The sequence below is a fragment of the Camelina sativa genome, chromosome 19 (assembly GCF_030686135.1).
Source record: "Camelina sativa cultivar CO46 ecotype springtype chromosome 19, ASM3068613v1".
NCBI classification, from domain to species: Eukaryota; Viridiplantae; Streptophyta; class Magnoliopsida; order Brassicales; family Brassicaceae; genus Camelina; species Camelina sativa.
In genome coordinates, this window is record NC_141898.1 from 23,802,123 (window position 1) to 23,823,420 (window position 21,298).

General features: G+C 39.5%; 4 protein-coding genes across 4 annotated transcripts; 3 read left to right on the top strand and 1 right to left on the bottom strand.

Annotated features, from left to right (window-relative positions):
- The first annotated feature begins 608 nt into the window (after window positions 1–608).
- On the top strand, window positions 609–2,784 carry LOC104767083 (la-related protein 1C-like). The gene is made up of 6 exons (XM_010491107.3): window positions 609–1,070; window positions 1,376–1,829; window positions 1,908–2,004; window positions 2,110–2,200; window positions 2,286–2,357; window positions 2,436–2,784. Exons 1-6 carry the CDS (start codon window positions 873–875, stop codon window positions 2,610–2,612), a joined length of 1,089 nt encoding a protein of 362 aa, XP_010489409.2. The 5' UTR covers window positions 609–872; the 3' UTR covers window positions 2,613–2,784.
- A 4,903-nt stretch (window positions 2,785–7,687) lies between these two features.
- On the bottom strand, window positions 7,688–8,629 carry LOC147920919 (uncharacterized). The gene has a single exon (XM_087501290.1). It carries the CDS (start codon window positions 8,627–8,629, stop codon window positions 7,688–7,690), a length of 942 nt encoding a protein of 313 aa, XP_087357416.1.
- Window positions 8,630–14,947: 6,318 nt separating this feature from the next.
- On the top strand, window positions 14,948–16,021 carry LOC104768158 (uncharacterized). The gene has a single exon (XM_010492084.2). The coding sequence runs from the start codon at window positions 14,948–14,950 to the stop codon at window positions 16,019–16,021; it is 1,074 nt and encodes a 357-aa protein (XP_010490386.2).
- Window positions 16,022–19,173: 3,152 nt separating this feature from the next.
- LOC147920920 (uncharacterized) lies at window positions 19,174–19,658 on the top strand. The gene is made up of 2 exons (XM_087501291.1): window positions 19,174–19,358; window positions 19,403–19,658. The coding sequence occupies exons 1-2, from the start codon at window positions 19,174–19,176 to the stop codon at window positions 19,656–19,658; spliced, it is 441 nt and encodes a 146-aa protein (XP_087357417.1).
- The last annotated feature ends 1,640 nt before the right edge of the window (window positions 19,659–21,298 follow it).

Here is a 21,298-nt window from a genome sequence, read left to right on the forward strand (position 1 = left end):
AAATGCGCATGCTCCTGCATAAACTTACAAGGAAACAAGTGAAATTGCGTGTCCACGACCGTTAAATCCTCATCCTCCTCTAGAGACATCAGCTTCTTCGTTTCACCCAGAAACCACAAACATATACCACATCTCAAAGACCATACACATCTACTTCCTCACTTTCATTCTTCTACCGCTTCTTATTTTGGCTATCGTTTGGTGATATAAATTTACTCAAAATTATATTCGTTAGAACATTATTGGGTTTAATAACAAAAAGTGCGGCTGTATATTTTTTTTTGCTAGTTTTATATCATTGTATTGTATCATGTGTAAGTATACAAAACCGTTAATATATGCCTTTGTTATGAATATTCTATATTGTATGGATACCCATTATCGGCCTATTAGTAGATCTGGTGTATAATCTAAAACCCTAAAATTGTATCACTATATATATATTATATTCTATGAGATAGATTAATAACAAGAGAACAGTTCTCTAAATCTTTATGTTTATAACAGTCTTATGTTTTTTCTCCGTTTTTTTTGTATGTTTTTCGTATTTATTCTTTTGTGAGAATTATTATTTAGACGACTTAGTTTGATATTTAATCGCTAAAGATAAGTATAACAGAATCATTGAGAAAGATTTGTAATCTTTTTGTTGTAATCTTGAAACAGTATTATCAAAACAAAAACTAAAGAACTGACGACAAAGAAAAAAGAAAAGAAAAAGACGACGGTGGGATTGATCATAAAAAAAAAAAGAAAAAAAGTGATCAGATTCGTGGTCGTGGAGTGTTTTTTTCTTTCTAGTGGAGTCGACTCCATCTATATCTAATAATGCACAAACGATTATTAAGAAGGAAAACTCAGAGAGCTCTAACATGGACCATGTGGAAAGGAAACATGCTTGGAACATGTCCTCTAATGGTGATTCCGTGATCAAACCAGCCTTGGAAGTTTTATCATGGCCAACACTTTCTGAGACGAACAAAGCTTATTCGAACAAGTCTTCATCTGATTCATTAATAAGTATGAGTGATACATCAGAACCATCAGTAACTTATGAATCTCTTCGTCAGGTTTGGATATTATTGGTTTTGCCTCAATTTATTTTGTGACGATTTTGTTTGATTACTATAACTTTTTGCTCACATATCTGATTTTTATTGTAATTCATGAATTCTTTATTTCTTGATGTCAGTAATGAAACTTTTCTGGTTACAAATATTCAAATTTTCCTGAATTTTAAATGTTGAAATTACATTAACATAAGTATCCATATACTTTCTTTGTATCACTTAATTTGTAAAAATCTTAAGCATTAATTAAAGAAAATTATTGTATATGTTTTTGTATTACTAATGTAGCTATGTGTTTATTTCAGAATATTTTAGCTACTGAGTTGTTAAACAGCACTTATGAATTGTTAAGTAGACAAATCAACACTTATGTGCCTGCAAATAGTGTTGTTGTACAACCCTCAGGACAAAGTTCATCTGGCCTTCCCAAATGTCCTTTGTCGTACCCTTTTCCTAGAGGACAAGACCAGAGGAATGAAATTGCCTCACAATCTCATGGTGGTACTCAAAACCAACATCAATGGAACCCATACAAAAACCAAAATGGTAATCACCATCATCACCAAAGACATGGAGGCCTGTGCAGTCACGGACATTGGAATCAAAACTCTAATGGGAGAGACGGGATTACACAAGCACCAAGAGGTATACCGGAATTTGTAATACATGCACCAACAACACCTATGGCGCCAGTCTTAGCGTATATGCTGCCAGCACATCAGCCTTTTTATCAATTTGGCCGTCCCATGAGTATCTATGGTGAGTTAATTCAAATTAAGAGTGTGAATTATGTTTTGTAGTTAAAAAAAAAACTCTAACACATACATTTCATTTTAGATTCGACCCCATTACAAATGAATAATCCTTCTTCTTCTCGTATACCACAAACTTCTTTGGAAACCAGAATACGGAATCAGGTTCATTATTATTTTAGGTAATATTTATTTTTAAATTATAACATGTTCTCTAAAAGAGAAAACATTTCTCGATTTGTATTCCAAAACTTTGGTTTTAAGTTTTGTTTTTGCTTTTGTAACAGTGAAGAGAATTTAATGACCGATAATTTCATGCGCATGCACATGAATAATGATGGTTTTGTTCATATACAATTTATTGCTGGTTTCAATAAGGTAAAATTTTATTTAGTTATTTGTTCTTCAATGATTGTTTTATTTATTTATTTTTCATATAACCCTTGATTGCTCTTTTTTTCAGCTCAAAGCGTTGACAAGTAATCTCCAACTTATAATGGACGCTTTACAAGATTCACATATTGTTGAATTGAAGGTATTTAATTTACATTGAAACATCTTATCATAACTTTGATTTGCACTCACTAATAACTTGTTTTTTGTTTATTTATAGGGTTATGAAATACGAAGTCGACATATGTGGAAAAAATACGTAATGCCGCTTCATTTGCGGGTTCCTTTTGTTCCAATCCTAGAAGATGAAATGGCTGGCAAAGTCCAAAACCTATCACTCAAGCAGAAAGTATATGAAATCGGATCTAGTTCGAGCAATCAAAAAGGTGATAAATGATAACTGATCATTATAAAACTGTAATGAAAAAAAAAAAAAAAATCAGAAAATCAAAGTTTATCGATTCTAGATTGCAGGGTTTCTCAGTTAATTTTTGTGGATTAATATAGTTGGTATAATGTAACTCTTACGTTATACTCATTTGAATTATATGTGTTTTAATTTTTGATTTTATTGTTTCTTACTCTATCAGTTAAGACGATGAAAATCTGATTGATTACCACAATCAATTACCTAAACAATAAGGAAAATAAATTGAAATTAATTTCAAAATTAGAGATTAAATTTTTTCATCCCACATTAAAAAATATTCAAGCCACCAACAAGAACGGTAGTGGATGCATTGTTACATAACTAATGAGAAAATCTGCTTCTTCTTCACATGTTTTGATCATCTTTCCTTTCTTTCTTTTTTGGGTAAATATATACCAATTTTCAAAAATTTTACAGAATATAGAAGAAATTCAACAAAGAAAACATATGACTAAAAAATTTGAATCTTTTCTCCTTCTGACACAATCAAAAAACGTTTCTCTAATCTTTTGCATATTTATGGTGATGAAGTCTAGTTATTTCGTACGTTAATTATAATTTGTTGTTTAAGTTTTCGTATATTATACCCCTGTTTTAAAAATCCCCGCCTAGCATCGATTATCCTAGGCCTGGGCATAAAATCCGAATCCGAAAATCCGAACTGTATCCGAACCGAAATAAATGGATTAAAACCAAACCGATATTAAAGAAATAACTGATCGGTTCTTAGCTTTCATTATTTTGGATATCGGATATTATCCGATCCGAACCGATATCCAATAGATATCCGAACATAACCGAACATATAAGAAATAGTTTAATATTCCGATAGATATGCCTCATATCCTTTATGTATTTGTATAGTTCCATGAGAACCTTGTCATTTACTTAATTTCTATTTTTTTTTTTAATACTCTACTAGTATGGTTATTTGGGTACAATAAGATTAAAAAATATTAGAATAAAAACATGGTCCAATGACTTTTGATTTAATTTTAGTTATCTACAATCATATCCGAACCGATCCAAAATCCGAATTATCTGAACCGAAACCGATCCGAAATTTATAAATACCCGAATGGATGTTAGAGTCAATATCCAAAAAATCCAAAATCCGAAAAATCCGAACCGAATCCGATTCGATATCCGAACACCCAGGCCTAGATTATCCAATTATACCTACCCATCTAATCCGATTACTAACCGCTTAATTTGGTATATAATGATTATTTTTAGAGCCAAATATAAATCAAATGTGTATTTTTTTTTGTTATTTAGACATTTAAATTAAGAGTTTATGATGTTTTACGTTAACTAATGTACAAATTTTAATGAAAATCATAAATTTTCTTTTAAAATTACGTTTTTATGTGTTTACCGTAAATTTAAAGACAATACTATTGTATTATATTTTATTTAATATTTTTCTTTTAACATTAACATAATTATACATATATTTAATACTATATATTTTTATTTTATTATTAATTTAATAAAATAACCCTAAAATTAGTCTCCAATTAATCTCCACTTAATCTCCAATTTTTTGCTAGGTGTTAGGCTTATCCCAACCGCCCAACTAGCGCCTAGCGATTTCTAAAACACGGTACTATACTAATGTTAGTTATAAGTTTCAACAACTATTTATTATCATTTCATTTATTCCGCATACCGCATACTCAAACACAAACAACATAGAAAACTATTTTTTATCGGTATCAAATTATTATAATGTTTTCCTTTGCGTTAAAAAGTTTAAAATATTATATTACTACATCATAATCAACTTTGGTATATTCTGGCTCAGTTTGATTGACAACTTGCAAACTATTTAACATTTCATATTTGTTTAAGTATTTTGAAACACAAAGATCTCGGAGCTGGGCCGCGAGACCACTATCTACTGCTGGTATAACAACCATGTTGAAATCAATGCTTTCAGCCATGCCAACTTATACTATGTCTTGTTTCAAGATCCCATGATCTCTCTCTAAAAGAATCCAATCTATGCTTACGAAATTTTGGTGGAATTCCTCGGAAGAAAACAAGAAGATTAGTTTGGTGGCATGGTCCAAACTAACAAAAGTAAAGAAGGAGGGAGGTTTAGGGTTCAGAGACATACCAAATTTTAATGATATCCTCCTAGCGAAGATCAGCTGGCGAATCCTGACTCGACCAAACAGCATGTTAGCAAGAGTGCTCCTGGGAAAATATTGCAGTTCTACTTCCTTCCTAGAATGATGCGTTCCAAACTCAGCGTCCCATGGATGGAGAGGAATATGCATTGGTCGGGACCTCCTGAAACCACATCTTGGAAAATTAATTGGAACTGGACACGAAACTCTATTGTGGTACGAACCATGGATTTCTCTCTCGCAGAGAATCATCCCCATGGGACTGATCAACAGGTCAATAAATAACATAATGTGTACTCCACCACGATCTAATGGTATCGTTGTAACACTTCAGGATCGAATCCACAGGGACCAAACAATTACACTATGAAATTATGTAGATTAAATATAGCTAAGACAAAAGAGGAAGACTGTAAATAAAGTAACTAATCAAAAACGGAAAGTAAATAAGTTGCTTTAAATCAAAAAGGAAATATTGGGCATAGGGAATCTATGGGGATATAATTCTCAGACTAAGGTGGAAGATGGGGATGCATTAAACACCGTTCTAGAACTCCAATCTCGAATGTAAAACTAAGCTACTGTCGCAGCGTTTGTTATCTATGCAAGGAATTGATTAAATTCTAAACCGTCGTTTAAATCTAGCAATCCTAGCAAGCAATAAGTTCAAGTTTGATTTTTGTTCACAAGGTGCCTTAACTTCAACTTTCGTTGGCTAAGGATCACCTTGCTCTCCTATGTTCTTTTCAAGTAATTCAACAACACTTTTGATGCCTAGATGAATTTAACCTACAATCATAAACTAGGTAGCTAATCTAGTTTAAGCATTATAATCAACAATAGAAGAAGAACACAATAGATCAATCCCAAGTCTAGCAACCTAAATTCAGAGAATCATGAAACCCCTTTTTGAAACCCGAAACCCAACAGAGAGACTACTCAGACATAGAAGTAAAAGAACAGCAAAATAAGGATGAAGAAATCATAATTGAATTGGAAAGAGAAGTAAAAAGGTTCAGAAATCTTCTCCAAAGAGATACAAAGGATTAGAGATCTTCTCCCAAGCTTACAAGTACTCAAAAGCTGCGTAGAATAAAAGTTGTCTTTTTAGAGGTCGAGCCCCGTGCTTAAATAGTAAAATAAAACCCTAAAAGTCGGTTTAAAACAAAAAAGGAAAGGTTGCTTCAGGTACGGGATCGGTCGATCCCGAATGTAGATCGGCCGATCCAGGATGCTTTTCTCTGTTTGCTCCATCTGCTTGCTAGTCCGATCAGTCTTCACCAAATTGGCTTCAGATGCTTGTCTTCATCCTCGAAACACTCAGTTTCCTTCCAAAGTAACCTAGAACTTGTACAAACTCACAAAAGACTAAAAGGACTCTAAAAGCACACTTTGACTCAATAAAAGACTCAAAACAAATACAAAAACTATTGTTAAAACCTATAAAATACAGACACATCAATTCCCCCGGACTTGAATCTTTGCTTGTCCTCATGCAAGAACAGACAAAAACTCAGGATCAGAGAAAATGTTTGAAAGTGGAAACTCACAAATGCTTGGGAACCGCTTCTTTGCACTCTTCATCACATCAAATAAAGAACTACTTTTTGTACTCTGACCATAATTAGGATCAACACTCCCTACTCTGAACTCCACAGCCTTAGAGAACCCTCAGTCTCCCCATCGTTGTCTCTCTACATCAGATTAGTAAAAAGGTGCGGTCTTACCATGGGAGTATCGATCATTGAACTTTTTGACTCCTTCAACCTTTTATCGTCCAAGACCTCCTTCATATGCTCCCTTTCCTCTCTCTTTTCTCACTTCCAAAGGATTAATTTCTCCCTAACTTTCTAGGGTATCATTATTTTTTTTTTTCAATCCTTTGCTCTTTTCTTGCGGACAGATTTCCATGAATTCCGAATGATGCATGGGTTTACGCACAACCCTCGGTTCACTTCTTTATTACCTATATCCTCTTCTCTTCTTCTTTTTTTTTCTTTTCTTTTTACTGAGTACTGAAAGGAAGAGAGAGGGGAAGCATACTTTGTAAGGAGATGCATGTCTTGTATGGCTTAAGGGAGGTGTCTTGTCTGATGTATACGAGGCCCCAAGGTAAGAAATTAAATCCGGTTAAGTCTTATCAAAGCTAGAGACAACTTCTGGTTCAATTTATTGTCCTCTTCGGTGAGGGTCTTTTGGGGCGTGTTGAGTCTGCTCATGTTCATTCCAAGCTTCATTCTAAAATTGAAAGTACTAAAGCAATCATAAGGGTGTTAGTTCAAAGAAAAAGATTCCTAGAAATGGTCATAGTTCCCCAACATTTTTGACTCAATAAAAATTAAAAAAATGACTCAAAGACTCGAAAAATGAAAAGGAAACAACCAAAGAAAATGACATTAGTAACTTGGAGACATCCCTCCCCCGGACTTACTTCACACCGTCCCAGTGTGAAAGCAAAACCAAGAAAAGAATGAATCCCACAAAGAAAATAAGAAAACATGAAAATGAAAAAGAAAGAAATAGAAACAAAAACCGGTGATTTCGCAGCTGGTGTCGGAGTTGTGTTGGCAAGGGTGGGGATCGATCGGTCTCGTAATGGGATCGACTGATCTAAACATTATTTAACTTGGAGATATCCGCAGCAAACCAACAGGATCGACCGATTTGTAAGGAGGATCGATCGATCCGAAGCTCCTAGAACAAAAAGAAAATTTCGCATCTTCTGCGTTTGGAACCTGTTCATGAAAACACTTAACACCAGACGTGATTTCACCATAATAAATCCTAAAAACAAAACCAAAATCCTAAGACAAATAAAAATTAAAGGGTAAGCCAGCACAAACCCCATGGGTTGCCTCCCATAAGCGCTTGTTTATGGTCTATAGCTTGACCGCTCAACACAAAATGTTAATCATGAGTATCAAAAGGCTGAGCCAATGGACCTTTAGTCCTTCTCTTGTTAGTGCAATAAAAAATATGTGTCAAGTAACACACAATTATCCATGGCAAAACGATAAAATCCACATCAAGGAAGTTTACTACAAATGTAGCATATACTTTGAAATATTCTTTGATGGTTGGATGCTCATAAGGATCAAATGCATTTAATGGGAAAATAAAGTCAATTTCAGGTTCAAACGAGGTTTTCACAAAATAATCAACTTCATCACCATTAATTTCATAAAACACAATATCCTCATTCATACAATCAACCTCAGGGTCCTTTGTTTCATGCAAAATTGTATCAATATCAAGAACACACCCTAGGTAAGATTCTTCAAGAAGAGAGCTAGATACATCAGGCATTGAAAACTCAAACTCGAGATCATGAACATTCAAAGCACAATGATATTCAATATCAAAACATATTTCATAATAATCCCTAGCAAGTTTTTCTGCTCTTAACATGTCTAGACGTTGAGACTCACATATCAAATCATAGCATTCATCAATGAGCAATGGTGTATCCAAACTATAAGTCCCATCTTCAATGCATGGCATGTGAATATCCTCAAAATCATATATTTCAAGGGTGGAAACGCATGTACCTTCTATTTGGCTTGGTGGAACCCAATATATTACCTTTTCGCAAGCATGAGCTTCCCAAATCTCTGTGAAAGTGGGCTCCCTCCCTTCAAGTATTGCTCGATGTGTGATGAGATTCAACCGGATCATTGCTGCTAAGTTCCTCCTTGTCGTTGTTGGATGCTCCATGTAAAGCTCATCCAACTTAACTTTTTGATCCGGTGTAAGAACACTCTCATCAAACGGTGGCTCCACATAATGATCATCTAGAATGTCTTCATCAAATGTGGTCTCCTCTTCCTGCTGCCAGTCATCATAATCCATGGCCCCAAAAATATTTTTCATTTTTTTTTAAATCTACAAAAAGAGAAAATAATAATAATTAGTAAAACAAAAAGAAATCTTAGACTATACTCAATTCTAAAATCTCAAAGGCAATCGTTTTGGTCCCCAGCAACGACGCCAAATTGATCAACAGGTCAATTAATAACCTAATGTGTACTCCACCACGATCTAGTGGTATCGTTGTAACACTTCAGGATCGAATCCACAGGGACCAAACAATTACACTATGAAATTATGTAGATTAAATATAGCTAAGACAAAAGAGGAAGATTGTGAATAAAGTAACTAATCAAAAACGGAAAGTAAATAAGTTGCTTTAAATCAAAAAGGAAATATTGGGCATAGGGAATCTATGGGGATATAATTCTCAAATTAAGGTGGAAGATGGGGATGCATTAAACACCGTTCTAGAACTCAAATCTCGAATGTAAAACTAACCTACTGTCGCAGCGTTTGTTATCTATGCAAGGAATTAATTAAATTCTAAACCGTCGATTGAATCTAGCAATCCTAGCAAGCAATAAGTTCAAGTTTTATTTTTGTTCACAAGGTGCCTTAACTTCAACTTTCGTTGGCTAAGGATCACCTAGCTCTCCTATGTTCTTTTCAAGTAATTCAACAACACTTTTGATGCCTAGATGAATTTAACATACAATCATAAACTACGTAGCTAATCTAGTTGAAGCATTATAATCAACAATAGAAGAAGAACACAATAGATCAATCCTAAGTCTAGCAACCTAAATTCAGAGAATCATGAAACCCCTTTTTGAAACCCGAAACCCAACAGAGGGACTACTCAGACATAGAAGTAAAAGAACAACAAAACAAGGATGAAGAAATCATAATTGAATAGCAAAGAGAAGTAAAAGGGTTCAGAAATCTTCTCCAAAGAGATACAAAGGATTAGAGATCTTCTCCTAAGCTTACAAGTACTCAAAAGCTGTGTAGAATAAAAGTTGTCTTTTTAGAGGTCGAACCCCGTGCTTAAATAGTAAAATAAAACCCTAAAAGTCAGTTTAAAACAAAAAAGGAAAGGTTGCTTCGGGTACAGGATCGGTCGATCCCGAATGTAGATCGGCCGATCCAGGATGCTTTTCTCTGTTTGCTCCATCTGCTTGCTAGTCCGATCAGTCTTCACCAAATTGGCTTCAGATGCTTGTCTTCATCCCCAAAACACTCAGTTTCCTTCCAAAGTAACCTAGAACCTGTACAAACTCACAAAAGACTAAAAAGACTCTAAAAGCACACTTTGACTCAATAAAAGACTCAAAGCAAATACAAAAACTGTTGTTAAAACCTATAAAATACAGACACATCAGGGACCACCATCAGAGTTGTCTGCTGACCTTCGGGTAAGTAGCCTTATTTGTCCTAACACAAAAACATGGAATCATGAGAAGGTCAAGGCATTGCTACCGGCTTATGAAAAAGAGATTCTTGGTCTACGACCAAGTACAAAAGGAGCCAAAGATTGTCATCTTTGGTTACTTACCAATTCAGGAATCTACACGGCAAAGTCAGGATACTTGGCTGTAACTCAAAGGGAGAAATATCCTACATCCAATCGTCCTGTCACCGCCTCTTTTGACTGGTACAAAGAAATATAGATTATCAAATGTCTTCTAAAGCTTAAGTTTTTCCTATGGAAAGTTATGCACGAAGCTCTACCAGTAGGGGAAAACTTGAAGATCCGGGGAGTGAACCCTACTGTGTCGTGTCCCCATTGCCTCCAAGCCGAATCAACCCTACACCTTCTATTCCATTGCCCTTTTTCTGTCCAGGTTTGGGAGAAAACACCATTCAATATCACAATTGATCCCCACCGCATCAACAACCTTCATATGGGACTTGAGTTAGTAAACTCGGGAATCAACCTGCCACCAGTAGGTATTCGTAAGGAGCCATTGGCCCCTTGGATACTCTGGAATATTTGGACTTTTTAGAACAAAAAGATATTTGAGCAGAAGCAAATCTTACCGCAGGACATTTTGTCTCAGGCCATTATCAGTTCTCGTGAATGGATTGCTGCCCAATTATCGCAACCCCCGATCATTGTACCCCGGCGAGAATCTCAAAGGCCAGATCTCAGATTGGATATTATCTCTTGCTTCACCGATGCGGCATGGAGACCAGAATCTCAGGACGCGGGGTTTGGATGGGTTTTTATTGATAATTCCCGATCACTAGAAATTCTGAACCAGGCATCAGCGACAAACATAGCCTCTCCAATTTTAGCAGAAGCGATTGCGATATCCCTGGCTCTACAACAAGCCCTAGACCTTGGCTTCAACAAACTCTCTCTGGCTTCAGATTCACAGATGCTGATCAAAGCCATCATTTCAAAAACTCCATCGAAGGAGCTCTACGGGATTCTCCACGATATCCTAGATCTATCCATTTCTTTTGATGAAATCTCTTTTCTGTATGTTAATCATAAACTCAACCGTCGGACCGATGAACTGGCTCAATCAACTATTCACCCGGTTTGTAACCCAACATTTATGGTTCCGGTTTAATTAAATTGCACCCTTATGGATTTGACAAAAAAAAAAAAAAAAAAAAAACAATCGAAATCAAATATATATATATATATATAATTATTTTACCAAAAGTTTGTTTGGGCATCTTTATTATTCATTTCAGCCTATATATCATCAGTACATTACAATTAAGATTACAAAATTCCAACTCTCTCCTTGCAAGATGATATGCATATTATTGAAATTCATAACTTATTTTTCTCTCAGAACTACGTGAAATAAATCACATATACTAATTAAAAAGGGTGATTCTCATAAATAAATAGCATTATTTTAAGTTTTTGTTTCGAAATTAGCATACCCTCTTAAAAATTCCATGTTTCCCAACTTAAATTTTGGAAAAATTATTAAAATAAATAACACACTCATATGAATCGTTCTCTCTCTTTTCGACTCGCCGGAACTTATGTGGAACTCCGGCGAAGATGACAATGACGATTTCAAAATCCCTTCTTCCTCCCAGCTTTGGATTCGTAAATCTCTTCAACCTGCAAACGCGAACAGAAACATCCCTCACCACTCTCCAACAAGAAGCCCAGACTCAGTCGTTATTCGAGAAAGGAGAATGTGACTCCGCCTCCTGAATCTAGCTTCGTCCCGTCTACTGGATATGGCACGGATCTGCTCTACTCGTCATCTACTCCTGACTGTAGCTTAGATTGTATCCTATCGAGTGATGATTTCTCTATAGAAGATTTCACTGCTCCAACTTGTTCTCTCGGGGAAGACGACCGTTGATAAATTGGAAAACGATGGCTGTTTTTTTTAGGTGAATTGTGTGAGGGCTATTTGTGCAATTCTATGGAAAATAGGTTATCAAAGTCGAGTTTGGGGAAACTCCGATTACAGTTTAGTTTCAACCTAAATTTTAATAAGCTTGTATGTGTTTGATTAAATCTGGGCTTCGGGTTCTGAAGAATTGTTTGATTTTCCAGATTATTATTGCGTTTTTGCCAAAATCATTCATTGTCTTGGTTCTCTGTGACATTGAAATAAAAGTTTAAGACATTTATGATTGAGAATGGTGGGAGTCTTTTATTTAAAACAGACGTTTCTTCCATCATAACCTTCTCAGTTCTCAACGATGATGGAGTGCTCAGTTTCGCAAAGACGTTCTCTTTGGATATTGCTCTTCTGTACCAAGCGGTGAAGATCAGTGTTAGTATGTGTACTGAGTTTAGTGGTGGGTTAGGTTCTGACAGATTGCAGATCAAACTAGTGAAAAATCAAATCTTAAGTAATGTTTTCTCATTGTGATTTAATTTTGTGCAGTAAATCTTAAGTAATTGTGAGTTCAGTGGTGTGGTTAGCTTCGAACAGATTGCATATCAAACTCCTTTTTTCAAAATTTAGGAAGGGTTTAATATTGTTTAGGAAGGAGTCTTTAAAGATCTTAAACTTCAGGAGAACTTTCATAAAAAGTTTGGATTTCTGGAAGACGTTCATAAAATTTTTTTAAAGGATTAAAAAATTAAAAATTGATGATTGCAAGAACTCGAACTTGCATCCCTCTAGTATTGTAACTAACAAGCCAAGCTTCTCGTTTGGTGGAAGTATAACAATAAATATCCATATACAAGGTTTTTTAAGAAATCAAACTTTTAGGAAAGCCTTCCTATGCATTAAGGAGTCCTTCCTAAATTTCAAAGAGTCCTTCCTAAATGATACTTACACTATGAATTTCATATAAACAGAATGAACATTACCTTTGCTAATGAAAATATAGCATTAAATTCGAATTATTTCACAAAAGACACCATCCAAATGGACATTACCTTTGCTAATCAAAATGTTCATAATCTCTCTCTTTATTAAAAACCTTGTTCTACTTCCATTACCACCAATATCACAAAACACATTCAACTTAAAACTCTTAAACGGCTTATAAACTTTCAAATTAAGAACCAAGCTAATACATTGACGCAAACATAAATAAAATATTCAAATACTCGTTTTTTAAAATTTAGGAAAAATTTTATAATGTTTAGGAAGAATTTTCTAATATTTAGGAAAGCCTTCTTAATTTTAGAAAAACATTCATAAATAATCATAAATCCCAAAAACTGTGATAACTAGAAATCTAGGACCAAAAGATCCTCCACCACTATACTCTGCATCATCAACACTACTAGCCCACTCTATAACAGAAGAACTACAAGTAGAAGACATCGAAATCGACGACGACGACAAACTTCTCTTACTTCTAACAAATCTCTTCCTCATCTTGCTTCACTCAACAAGTGACATCACCACAATTAGACCTTTCAAAACTTTTCTTACTTCTAACAAATCTCTTCCTCCTCTTCTTTCACTCAACAAGTGACATCGCCACACTGATGGATTACTCTCAAAATTAAACTCCTTGTTTTATGATGCAGCTCCTACAGAGTCCAAAGAATGAAAGAAAGGTTAAAAATCCACCAGACACAAGCAAATGAGATAAGCTATAAGGATGAAACAGAATCTGTGAATTGAATCAAATACCCATTAAAATCTTTTTTCTTGATCCTAAAATTTTACAAGCAAAATTATTGATTTGGGACATTAACAACCAAAATCAATCATGAGATTTTGAAGATTCTAGTTGTGGCTCTGTGTGCCACTACTTTATTGACCCAAGGCTTCTCGTTCAAGCCATAAGACTACAAATTCACCTAATAACTCAATAAAAAGCCATAAGATTCACATTTCATCGTGAATCTCAAATCTGAGATCGGAATTGATACACGATTTGGTGAAGAATTGATACACGATCGGAATCTGAAATGGTGTTAGGGGTAGGCCTGTAACCTAACAAAAGGCCCAGCCCATAAGAAGGCCCAAATAAACCTTCAGGAAGGGAAGGGGTATTTTGGTCTTTGTAATGGACAAACCGACACAGTTCCCTATAAAAGCGGGCGCACGGCGTTCGATCAAGGGGAGAGAAAAAAGGAGAGACAAGGTTTTTTACCCGTTAAAGGTTAAAAGCGAAGGAGTCGAAGACTCGTCCATCTAACTCGTCCATTCTAAACTCGTTCATTACTTGCTAACTCGTCTAAGTTGTATTGTAACCCGTCTTTTGTGCTTCGACACCGATTAATAGAAGAAAACTTCGACTATCCTTTTACCGAACTTAAACATTCTAATTGTGGCCGATTTCGACATCAACAATTTGGCGCGCCAGGTAGGGGGAGCCAAGTCGAAATCTTCTTTAAAAGTTTGAAGAACGGACCTACAACAACTAGACGAGATGACCATTGTTACTAAAAAAGGAAGTAAGGAAGCTGGTTCATCGGGTGGAACGACCACTCCAGCGGCGGATCAAGGGGAACAAACCACACTCCCAACTCCGGACGCCCCAAGAAAGGCTGCGGCGACAGAGAGCCCAGGGACGTTCGTCATTGCGACAAACTTAACCAGCCCGGCGACCGAAGAGCCAACGCTGAATCCTGCGCACCTCGCATTGCTCAGTAGCTAACCCGTTTCCAGTATAGACGAACTCTTTCGCGGGATATTGATGCGTCTCAACCAACAAGAAGAGCGAACTAATACTCGGTTAGACGCGCTGACTGCAGCACATATCAACTCTCAGGACGAGATCAACCATCTCCACTCCACTAGGCAAAATTTGGCAAGTTTCATCCCAGCCAGGACGACGCTAGAGACAAGTGTACGAGGAGGTCAACCAGAGCGCAATCCCGCCCCACACATCGACGAGCGAGACAATGGGACAAAGGACGCTGAGCTGAAAGAAATTTGAGAGAAGATGCAAGAAATGGTAACAGTCTTCCATAGAGCAACAAGTAAAGCACCTGAAGTAGATCTTATGCTCGAAGCAACGCAACGAACCCCGTTCTCTAGAAGACTCGCTACTACGGCGGTAAAACGTGCAGTCAAGCCAAGGTTGGGCTATTATGACGGCATGGTCGATCCGCGAGACTTCTTGCTTACTTTCGGCATATCCCTCGGCCCTTTACAGTTCAGCCCGATGGAATATGATGCTGGAACCTGCCAGATCTTTGCCGAGCATTTGACAGGAACCGCTTTAAGCTGGTTCTCAAGACTCCCACCTGGGTCAATCGATAGTATCAAGGACCTGATAACTGCAATCTTAAAGCAATTCTCTGTTCTAATGGAAAACAAGAACTCTCATGCCGACCTATACGCACTGACTCAACAACGAAATGAATCACTCTGGTGTTTTATTGGACGCTTTAGAGAGGTCGTCGTCAACGTCTCGATCCTAGATGCGGCTGCTATCATTGCACTCAAGAACGCACTTTGGTACGAGTCTCGATTTAAAGAAGAGCTATCTTTAACTCATGTGGAAACCATAGCTGACGCCCTGGGACGAGCCGCGAAACACATCGAGCTTGAAGAAGAGAAAATGGTCAACGCTAAGAAACACTCCGGCGAAACAAGCGTCGCGACCAAGCAGCCAGTAATCACAGCTCCGAAAGTCGAATACGTCGAGCCACGACAACACTTTACCATAAATCAAGATCGAACTCGTCGAACTTTTGCGATCTGCGAAAATAAATACATCCGGAAGGAAGGAAGTGAGAGCAGTGCGACCCAGTATTGTGATTATCACCAAAGTACCACCCACGCGACTGAGGAATGTCGTTACCTCCAAATGATCCTGATGGAACGATACAAAAAAGGGATGATGGTCATCGAATCTGACAGAAGCAAGACGACCCGGCCCGGTAACAGCGACATCAAGCGAGCTGAGAATATCGCTCGAAAATTTGTCAAGGATTCCAAAACCCTCGACGATCAAAGCGAAGACGAAATGGAAACTCCAGGCGCCATCAATCACGAAAAATGGCAACGTACAGACCGATAAGCCGACCAGCGCCCCCCAACCATAAGACGGATAAACATGATCATGGGTGGATTAACAGGATGCAATGACCCAGTCAAGTCAATAAGAGACTATACTAAGCAGGCCGAAATAAGGAAGTCGTGGCCTTCAAAAATCAGATCCGAAAACGCAACGATTTCCTTCGACAATAATGACCTAGAAGGTTTGGATCTGCCTCACAACGATCCCCTGGTCGTCGAACTATTGATCAGCGAAAGCGAGGTCACAAAAATTTTGATCGACACCGGAAGTTCGGTAAACGTGATCTTCAGGAACGTCCTGGCACAAATGGAGATCGGAGAGAGTGATGTCAAGCCAGAATGCCATTCTTTGACCGGTTTTGATGGGGATCATATCATGTCAGTCGGCACCATCGATCTGCCAATTTTCATGGGAAGCATGATCAGGTATTTCAGGTTCGCCGTCATCGACATGCCGACTATCTACAACGTAATCCTTGGGACCTCGTGGATCCATGAGATGAAAGCAGTACCATCGACGTATCATCAGTGCGTCAAATTCCCAACCCCGAAAGGTATATATACGCTGCGCGGAAACCAACAGAGTGCAAGAGCCTGCTTCCTGATCGAACACAGGATTCGCACAGGAAAGAAGTTATAGCAATCAAAGCAGCGGGTCGGCGACGACAGCTCGTCACCGACCGACGGAAAGCCGACCCCAATTCAGTAGGGCGTCGCTACAACAGAAGAAATATGTTTGGACGACACTGACAAGAATATCAGAACAGAGATAACCCCGGTCATGCGAAGCGAGCTAATCCTTTTTCTCAAAACAAATATATCGACGTTCGCATGGACTGTAACTGACATGAAAGGAATTGACCCAACCGTCACAACTCACGAACTCAATGCCGATCCAACACACAAACCAGTCAAGCAAAAACGACGCAAGTTAGGACCCGAAAGATCGCAAGCCGTAAACGACGAAGTGGAAAAACTCCTTGGCGCTGGATCCATCGTCGAAGTAAAATATCCTGAATGGGTTGCCAATCCAGTAGTCGTCAAAAAGAAGAACAGGAAATGGCGATTTTGCGTGGATTTTACCGACCTAAACAAAGCTTGCCCAAAGGATAGTTTCCTTTTCCCACGAATCGATCAACTCGTCGAAGCAACCGCGGGAAACGAGCTGCTGACCTTCATGGACGCCTTTTCCGGGTACAATCAGATATTAATGCACAAAGACGACCGACAAAAAAACGTCGTTCATCACAAACAGGGGGGACATACTGCTACAAGGTCATGCCTTTTGGCTTAAAAAACGCGGGGGCAACTTACCAACGACTGGTCAATAAAATGTTCGCTGAACAACTCGGCAGGACGATGGAAGTTTATATAGACGACATGCTTGTCAAGTCACAGCGGGCAAACGATCATATCACCCATTTACGACAATGTTTCGACGTCTTAAACGAGTACGGAATGAAGCTAAACCTAGCCAAGTGCACTTTTGCAGTCAAATCGGAAGAATTCCTCGGCTACTTGGTGACCCGGCAAGGCATTGAAGCAAACCCCAAGCAAATTAAGGTAATACTCGACCTACCATCACCAAAAAATGCTATGGAAGTGCAGCGACTAACTGGACGAATTGCGGTCCTAAATCTTTTCATATCCAGGTCAACTAACAAGTGCCTACCTTTCTACCAACTCCTCAAGACCAAAGGGAAGTTCGAATGGAACGAAGCCTGCCACGATGCATTCAGCAAGTTAAAGAGCTACTTATCCACCCCCCCCCCCCCCCGATCCTTGCCAAGCAAGAGTTTGGAGAAGTCCTGTTACTCTACATCGCAGTTTCCCAAATCCGCCGTCAGCGGCGTACTCGTCATGGACGACCGAGGAGAACAACGACCTATTTTCTATATAAGTAAATCCTTTGACGATGCAGAAACGCGTTACTCGACAGTCGAAAAGGTCACCCTGGCAGTCGTCACATCCGACCATATTTTCAGTCACATACCATTGTCGTCCTATCTAACCAGCCCTTACGATCTGTATTACACAGTCCAAATCAATCTGGCCAGTTGACGAAGTGGGCGATCGAACTCAGCGAGTACGACATCGAGTACCGCACACGCCCAGCTGCTAAATCCCAAGTGTTGGCCGACTTCTTAATTGAGCTAACACTAGACGTATCCGGGCCAACCCCGCCGACCCAACAGACGACCGGTGGACATTGCATGTGGACGGAGCATCTTCGCACCTTGGATCCGGTGTGGGAATCCGCCTTACTTCTCCAACCGGCGAAATCTTAGAATAATCTTTTCGTCTTCGGTTTCAAGCAACCAACAATGTCGCCGAGTATGAAACACTTATCATCGGACTTAAGCTCGCCAGCGGGATTCAAATCAGACGAATCCACGCTTTTTGTGATTCACAGCTCGTTGCCAATCAATTTAGCGGCGAATACGACACAAAAAGCAAACCGATGGCAGCATACCTTGACGTCGTCAAAATTCTGTCCAAACGATTCACAAATTCGAGCTCGTCAAAATCCCCAGAGGGGACAACGCCCAGGCCGACGCCTAAGCAGCACTCGCTTCAACGTCCGACCCGGACCTACGACGTATCATCCCAGTTGAGAGCATCAATACGCCAATTATAGAGGGAACACGAGCCGAGACATGCCTTGCCCTTCACTAGCCTAACAAAATCCGAACCACCTATCAAACGGCGACATCACGTCGGCAATGCGAACCTCCCTCAGAAAACGACCCAACGGACTGGCGAGTTGAAATCCTGTCATATCTCGCCGATGGTGACGTGCCAACAGACAAATGGGCCAAGAGACGGCTCAAAGCAAAAGCTGCTCATTATACCCTAATGAAAGACCACTTACTTCGATGGACCGCATCAGGAGCCCTTCTCTTATGTATACACGGCGACGACACAGAACGTGTCATGATAGAAACCCACAAGGGAGCCAGCGGAAACCACACGGGTGGACGAGCCCTGGCACTACAAATCAAAAAGCACAGCCATTACTGGCCCACAATGATGTCCGATTGCGAAAAGTTCGTCGCCAGATGCAAAAAGTGCCAGCGACACGCCCCCATAATCCACTAGCCGACCGAACTCTTGCGAGTCGGAGTAGCCCCATACCCATTCATGCGCTGGGCGATGGACATTATTGGCCCACTACCCGCTTCCAGACAGAAACGTTATATCCTCGTTCTCACCGACTATTTCACCAAATGGGTCGAGGCCGAGTCCTACGCCAATATCAAGCAAGGACGTCCAACTCTTCGTGTGGAAGTATATCATCTGTCGTCACGGTCTTCCTTACGAAATAGTCACCGACAACGGTTCGCAATTCATTTCTCTGCAATTCAAAGATTTTTTGTGCAAGATGGCGAATCAAATTGCGAAAGTCAACACCAAGATACCCACAACGAAATGGACAAGCTGAAGCAACAAATAAAACTATACTTGACGGCTTGAAGAAGAGGTTGGACTCCAAGAAGGGCGCTTGGGCCGACGAACTCGACGGTGTACTTTGGTCTTACCGAACAACCCTACGACAAGCTACCAAGCAAGCTCCATTTTCTCTGCCTTACGGGATGGAGGCAATGGCACCTGCTGAAGTCGGCAGTACGAACCTTTGACGAACAATGCTCGTCCAAGATACCGCACTCAACAGTCAAATGCTCCTCGATCGACTCGACGAGTTGGAAGAAGAACTCGCAAAAAGGGGTAAGCCGACAATCATGAGTCGCACCTAACTCTATAAAAGCCGAGTCGAAACTCGCAAAAAAGGGTAAGCCAACAATCATGAGTCGCACCTAACTCTATAAAAACCGAGTCGCAACTCGCAAAAAAGGGGTAAGCCGACAATCACGAGTCGCGCCTAATCCTACAAATCCAAGCCGAGCTGCGACTCACAACACGACGCTACTCGAAGCAAGAGTAAAACAGCGATATAAAAATAATATAAAGACTTTATTCGAACGACGACAATAGTGTTAAAAAATAATGACCTCGCCTTTGCACATAAAAAAAGAGGGAATAGAAAAACAATCATTCAATTCCAAGATCGGCGTCAGACGGAGTGACGAACTCTAACCAGCCGATCGTTGTCTGCCAGTAACGGCATGACTCCTTCACATCTTTCAACACGACCATTGGGACGTTAGCACCATTACCGACCATCTCCTCCAGATACGCACAAATCCCCTCGGTGCGATTGCTCTCATCAAACTAGTGCCTCGTGCCTTCCAGTTGACTAATATAACGACACAACACATCGATACGAGTCCAACAAGCAACATCTCAGCACGTTCTTCAAACGGCCTTCTACCAATAGACTCAAGATCGCCTTGTTCAAGGTCAGGTATCACAACTTCCGCAAATAATGCCTCACGACGAGAACGCTCGTCCTGTAGTCGTTCCCATTGCCACGTCGGAACAAAGAGCCCCTCGTCGATCAACACTTCAAGACATTCTACGATCCCGTCTACACGACAAAAACCAAAGTAACGCTCAAATGAACGACGCGTAGCAATGATGTAAGCCCTCAGCCGCTGAATGCGAGCATGGTAGTAATCGGAGCGGATAAGTTCGTCGAACCTCATAATACGTCGCTACCGCTCTCTCCGCAACCACGCCGACCTCGTCGTTACCGGCATCAGAACAAACTTTCCCTAGACACAAAAGACAGAGCAAATCGCCAAAGCAAAACACGAAATGAATTTGGCAGAGATTGAAGGATTATTTATCCGGTATGAGGCACAACTTCCAAAGATAGGCGACCAGTAATAGACGCCTCAGAAATCACAACCATTAAATGACAAGTAATTAATACGCAAAACGATAATAAAATTCAAAAGGAGCCAGCACCCGGCAACGACAGTTTAATATACGGGAGCTGACCTCAAATCACGGCGCAAAAGTAAGCGTACACAGGAGTCGACCCTAAACACGGCAGGAACTATAACGATTAAAACAAATTTATGAAACAAGACCATTGGCTGGAGACTCGCGGCCAGGAGTCGGAGGACATTCTTCATTCGGAGCGCTCGCGTCTTTTTCAACCTGTTGCTCGGTCCCATCAGCCTCGGCCTCCCCACTATCAGACCCTTCGCTCTCAACCTCCTCGTCACGATCCTCGTCACCCCCGCTTTCAAGAGAAGCGACCCAATCTGGGACAGAGGGGAGAGGCTCAACAAAGACCGAAGCAACGTCAAAATCAGCATCGGCAATGTCCGGAAGCTCAATACTTTCCACCTCGTCCTTCAGCTGAGACATC

Excerpts from the sequence above, each read along its gene's own strand:
- LOC147920919 (XM_087501290.1), bottom strand. The coding sequence starts at position 8,629 with ATGGATTATGATGACTGGCAGCAGGAAGAGGAGACCACATTTGATGAA.
- LOC104767083 (XM_010491107.3), top strand. The coding sequence starts at position 873 with ATGGACCATGTGGAAAGGAAACATGCTTGGAACATGTCCTCTAATGGT. Across the intron at positions 1,830-1,907 it reads CCGTCCCATGAGTATCTATG|ATTCGACCCCATTACAAATG; the intron begins GTGAGTTAATTC and ends ATTTCATTTTAG. Across the intron at positions 2,201-2,285 it reads TTATTGCTGGTTTCAATAAG|CTCAAAGCGTTGACAAGTAA; the intron begins GTAAAATTTTAT and ends TCTTTTTTTCAG.
- LOC104768158 (XM_010492084.2), top strand. The coding sequence starts at position 14,948 with ATGGTAACAGTCTTCCATAGAGCAACAAGTAAAGCACCTGAAGTAGAT.
- LOC147920920 (XM_087501291.1), top strand. The coding sequence starts at position 19,174 with ATGGACATTATTGGCCCACTACCCGCTTCCAGACAGAAACGTTATATC. Across the intron at positions 19,359-19,402 it reads CGAAATAGTCACCGACAACG|ATGGCGAATCAAATTGCGAA; the intron begins GTTCGCAATTCA and ends TTTTTGTGCAAG.